This window comes from Scomber scombrus, chromosome 2 (assembly GCF_963691925.1).
Source record: "Scomber scombrus chromosome 2, fScoSco1.1, whole genome shotgun sequence".
Taxonomy (NCBI): Eukaryota; Metazoa; Chordata; class Actinopteri; order Scombriformes; family Scombridae; genus Scomber; species Scomber scombrus.
Window position 1 is genome coordinate 11,712,962 of NC_084971.1, and position 6,000 is coordinate 11,718,961.

General features: G+C 38.0%; 1 protein-coding gene across 1 annotated transcript in view; it reads right to left on the minus strand.

Moving 5' to 3' along the window:
* tusc3 (tumor suppressor candidate 3) overlaps nucleotides 1-5,445 on the minus strand; it is an 81,791-nt gene extending 76,346 nt beyond the window's left edge. The window contains exon 1 of the mRNA XM_062430469.1: nucleotides 5,185-5,445. Coding sequence (XP_062286453.1) covers nucleotides 5,185-5,289 — 105 coding nt within the window. The 5' untranslated portion in view covers nucleotides 5,290-5,445. The remainder of the gene's footprint in view (nucleotides 1-5,184) is intronic.
* Nucleotides 5,446-6,000: the final 555 nt, after the last annotated feature.

Genomic DNA, 6,000 nt, shown 5'->3' on the forward strand with positions numbered 1-6,000 from the left:
GGTCCAGCACCACTGCCCTAACTTTTTTTTGGTTTTATTTTGGTTCATTTCTTCCTGTCTTATTCTGTCACAATCTTGATGCTTAACTTCCTCTCCAACTTCTACTTTTCCCTATTAGAGTCCAATTTTATTGTTATCTTTCACTTGGCTATACATCCATCCTGATTGGCTATAAGAAAATAAAAATAAGGAAAAGGACAATTTCCTTCTGGAACATAAATATCAGCTGCTGAAAACTGCTCCTTTCAGTGCTCTGGGGTCTGGCACTGACAGTAATACCATTTTCCTTCGGCAGGATACAGCACACTTTTGAAATTCCGTTGCAAAATCATGAAGCAAGATTAGCACGCTGACCCACTCTGCCTTCTAAGTATAGCCAAAGCATGACGGTGCCATTCCTCAACTGAACTTCATCATCAGTCACACATTTGCCAGAGATGTGATTTCATGCCACCAAGAAGAAATATTTGAAAGACTCAATATGCATGTCCTTAGTGATGTGAGGGCGGCAGCGGTTAGAGTTTTGATTTGAGTTTTCTTAACAGCATCAAGTGTCATTTTTTTTTACTATCCACCCAACTGGACCTTGTCTTCAAACCTGTAATAAAGTTTATTTGCTGTCGATCAGGACAGAAAAACATGTAGCAGTATCTGGTTCAAAAGTAGTTTAGCCAACACACTTGTACACTCCTCTGTGTGGCGCTGTCTTCCATTTCCATCAACCTTCCCTATTTGCATCACAGTTATGTAGTTAGGTAAGTTTCAGACGAGACTCTTAAAGTTTAAAGCTCGTCATGTCATTATCCTGCATTGTTCCAATACATACAATGACACAGCATAAAAAAAGGCAGTAATGACAGTTCACTCAGGCGCTTCCAGCAAACAACACACATGTTGTATAACAGTGAAACGCAGCCACTGTAAAAGTTTTAATAAATGACTGTTTGTGCAGATTTTCATGCTTTCTTCTTCTACAGTGGCCTTCCCTGTGTTTGCTGTCTTTGTCCACAGCGCCTACTACAGTGTCAGAGAGCAATGGAAACACTTGCATGGACAAGATCAGTATGTTGAACACTTATGTTTTCCATGTGGTAGATAATCAGTCACACTACAAAAAGAAATGAACAGAAAAGATTCGCCTGCAATGTCTTAATGACAGAAGTCTCTTTTGCCCTCTCTCTCTCTGTCTCTCTGCCCTTTCCCTCTCTCCATACTGCAAAGGTAGAGACAGTCTAAAATTGCATTTAGTGCAACTGTTAAATGGGACATGATTTAGTCTGCTGTGCAGCTGTCATTATAGCCATAATAATTAACTGCTGAACCAAGGAGGGGAAACGAGACAAGGACGGACAAATAAAATAATCACAGCTTTGAATACTGACTCAATATTTCAATACAGATGTAACAAACAAACATTTGAATGTCTGAATGTTTATGGACAGCCTTAATTATAACCGTTAGCCCATGTTATTCCGCACTACAGTTAAGAGCCAAAGCTCATGGTGACCAAGGCAAGATGAAGGGCAGTGAGGGAGAGCAGAAGTTGGTGAGATGAATACAAAGTGCTGCTTCACCATTTTGTCCATTTCCAGCTAAATAAGATCTTCCTCCACCTCGTCCACCACCTTTGCCTTAGCTCCAGGCAGGCAACTGGGAAAGTACATTTCTCACATTATAACTCCTCAATATCTCTCCTGTGGCTCATTGAAAGTATGTCTTCTGTGAGCATGCATGCGTGTGTGTAGCTATCTGCTGTCTACTACCTGGTACAGCTGTCCCCAGTAATACTAAGAGCCATCTTCTTATGGACAGTTATGCAGCTGGAACCAGCAAAGTGCAGAGATCTTTCAGAGAGAATGGACCAAAGTTAAATGATTGACGGACAAAATATTTAACTTAAAGGTTTAAAGATAGTTGCATCGTCAATGTCAAAGAAGCAAACTAATAATAGCTGGATAAATTTCAGCTGGGTAAGTGATTGAGAAATGCTCTCTGTGTCACTCATTAGATAATGTAGAGTTGTGTCCTTGAGTAGGTCAGTGCCTAACAGTCGCAGACTGTGGCTATAATGGGCAGTTCCCTGGTGTACTTTTGTGAATGTGAAGCAAGGCATTGCTGAAAATAAGTACTGGTGTCAGCAGACTGTCCTTGGGCAAAAAAAGGTTAAAATTGTAACTGTTATAAATATTACAATTTGCTTTCAGTCATGCACAGATTATATTGTGTCCACAGACCACACTTTGATAGAGATGACAGTGAGATTGTCTCAAATGCAAATATATGTAAATATATACTACTTCCAGATCTTTGTGTTTCAATTTCAAGACATAACTGTACACATCTTGAAATGCATTTTGGTTCTATACAATCATTTATCCAGTTCTTTGTATCTATAGCTCCCTGATTCAAATATTAACAAGGCTAAAGATGTTTTGTATTATCTCCAAAATATTAAAATAAAAAAGTGAGGAAGGTCTGCACAGCTCCAATGGTTATGACACCTTCATTACACACAGCATGCTGCACACCTCGCAAGCCATCAAAATGACTGATAGAAAAAATGTGTGTTTGCAGGGAACTGCAGGGCAAATATGTCAGTCTAAATTATTCAACCCTTCTCTCAACTCATTCTAACACTTTTCCATCAGTGGTTAATCTGTCCATTTATTCATCAGTTTATACTTTCAATCAGTCAGTCCTTTGTTAATCGATTTGTTTTCATATTCCATTATTTATTCATTCATTCAAATATTTGTTGACCTGTCAAGTATTTGTCCATGCATTAACTTCTTTGATTCATTCCCCAATTTGTCCACTCAATCAATTTTCTATTCATATGCAAAGTCAGCTGAGAAGAGAGGTGCTGATGAGGTGGTGCAACATTAAACTAACAACAGCACGAGGGCTGCAACTGACAATTATTTCCATTATCCATTAATCTGCAGATTGTTTTCTCAATTATTTTTCTCATTAATAAATTGTTTGGTTGATAAAACAGCAGGTCATCGGTTTACTACAATGTCACACCAAGCAAAGAAGCAAATTCTCACATTTGACAACCTGAAATCATAAAACGTATTTTCCTTTTTAAAAAATACTTTAATTGTTAATCAATTATCAAAATAGTTCCACATTAATTTTCTTTGTTTGACTAAATGATTCCTCAACTAATCGCTGCAGCTCTTAACAGCACATTGACTTTGTACAGATTTCTTGGTCCCTACAAATTAAGACTGCCCACTAAACTTCACTGATTGAAACCTGTGATTTGAACCCCATGTTGACAATCGTTGACAGCATCTGTCATCAGTCTGATGCTTCAAATGTCTAGCCTCTTCTTGTCTCTAAATGATCTACTTGCAAACATTATTTTAAAGGGAATCGAGAGGAAGCCGACTAAAGAAGTATAATCTCTTTCTTGACACTCTTTTTTTACACAATCTCGGCTGTGCTGAATGCTGGTGAGTTCAACTAAACTCCTCAGCCAGACCAGATGTACGATTTCTAATGTGACTGCAATTTCAGCAATCAGTGCTGTCATTGGTGGCTACGCAGCGGGACAGGTGTTCAACAATTTGTCAGACATTTTATAACTAAACTACAGGAGGATGAACACTTCTTATTTCTTTGATTGTGTGAAAATGTGAGGTTTTTACATGGCAGAGGGTGCTCACATTAAATGTCAGTAAATGCACTAAAAATGTTAGCTGCACAGATAAAACCTAGAACTTAACACGTAAGCTGTTCAAGGGGTTTAATTTGAGACGGCTGCTGTGCAGGTGTGTTGGACTGTAGTGTAATTGGACAAAGGCTCTGAGTAATTTAGTTCAACAAAATAATTTCACAGTCTACAAAGCTTGGTTGAAAGAAAAGATAATATTGAATCTTGGGTTTAGATTTGTCAAACTACTATTTCCATGGTCAAGAATGAAATTTCATGCTCAAATTAATAATATAGTATTTGTCATAATTCTATGTATCGTATATTGATGGGGATGCATCAGAAATAATACTTAGTATTTCTAATTTTTAAAAAAAACTATAGATAACAAAATGCAGGAATCAATAGTATGCATAACTAAAGACCCTATTTATAGTCACCCCATAAACATACATGATAAAGTACCTTATGAAAGGCACACATAGCAATTTGGATTCAATTTGCTTTAAAGAGATCATAGTGCACTGGAACAAATGAATAATTATGAGTAATAATCACAAAGATTACTACAAATTGCACATTACACTTCCACTGTCAGAGCAACTGATCCAATATTGTTATGACACTCATAGTGCTGTGAGACAGTTCACACCAAACCCATCAACAATATGTGTGTGTGACATTACTAGAATCAAACTAGTATGTTTAAAACCAAATCCAGTTAATCTAATACAAAGCACGTGAAGAGACGCAATATTTGACACAATATCCTTTCAGACCGGTGACAAAATACAGCAAACAAGTCAAAGCAACGTCCTCCTCTCTTCCCTTCCTGCTATCTGTAGTTTCAATAAAATAACAAAATGAGTCTGCTTTCTCTAAACCAACAGTATCGTTAGTGGTATACGGTTGTTCCGGAAATGTACAGCAACCTACATGCAGCTAGCTGCTTGCATCTAATTGTACAGGTTGCATTATATTGTGTTAATCTCGCTACTGTCAAGCTTCCAAAAAGTACAAGCGCTTCCTGTACTGATCTTCGACATAAAATGTATCTTAGCCCTCACGCAGCGATGTTTTGGAGTATGGAGGTTAATCTTTAATTCATACTGCAGTTTCTTTAGAAGCAAATACAATATTTAGTCGTTCTATAACACACTTTAGGCTTTGAACTGTATGCCATGGACCATTTAAGATAACTTTCTGTATCAAATCATAACCATGTAATACTGTCATGCGCAGAAAGCTAGCAATGCTTAGCTACCCAGAATAGGACCCAAACAAAGCTTAAACCAGACAAATTATAAGTAGTGTGTCTTTGTTAGGAAAAAATACCATTAAGCGTTATCTAATACGAATGGCATTTATTTTTCCTGAATAATAATAGCTTGGTTCCGGCGAACTTCCTGTCCTACTCTGACTAACCCTCACTAGCTTAACGCACATCACACATAGACCTGGACTCCCCTTTCGACACGACAATATTCGCTTAAAAAAATACATCTAGGCAGTTGAAGCATTACCTCCTTCTTTTTTTGGCCTCCCCCGGGTGGCAGACATATCAACAGCAGGAGGAAAACAGACACAGTCGGCAGTTTAGCGAAGGATTTAGCCCAAACAGACGCCATGACGGAAGGATGCTCTGTCTGCAAGACACGTCTCCGCCAACGGATTGGATTCTGAGTAGACCAATCAGCACAAAGAGATTTGAATCGCGGAAGCCTCTGGGTTTTGTAGTTTTACAGAGTGAGAGACGCTAAATGAAAGTGGATCTTTAAGGACACACTGTGAGTGTTGTGATGTGTGTGTAGGTGTAATGTGAACTGCTAGATGGGCCAAACACAGTTTTACACCTTTCTGGATAATAAAAAATGTCTTAAATATCTTACATATTCACATCTCAAACTAAGGCATATCATTAATTTCAGTCTTGGGTTATTCCCAGTGTATAATGTGAAACCGTCCATGCCCTATACTCTGCATTAGTATAAATCTGGACCTGAACTTGGCATATAGGTAGATAAGAGGGCATGTAATAATAAATGAAAGGCTGTTCTTTCTTGGATGGACACCAAAGCACAGAAATTTAACTCTAACTTTAACGAAACACAAATTCATTGGTGATGTTTAAAAATCACTAGTCTACAGTTGTGCCTAAAGTTGTCAAAGTGTATTCTGAATTGGATGTCACTGAACCAACTGTAGACTTTCTCTCTGTCTCTTTGTTTCTCTATGTTCTGGATGGAGTGATCGAGTTAATTGAGGGGGACAAATGATTTGTGTGATATCGTTGGGGATGACGTGTCTCCCTGTGTACCCATGAAATAATACCTAAGCAC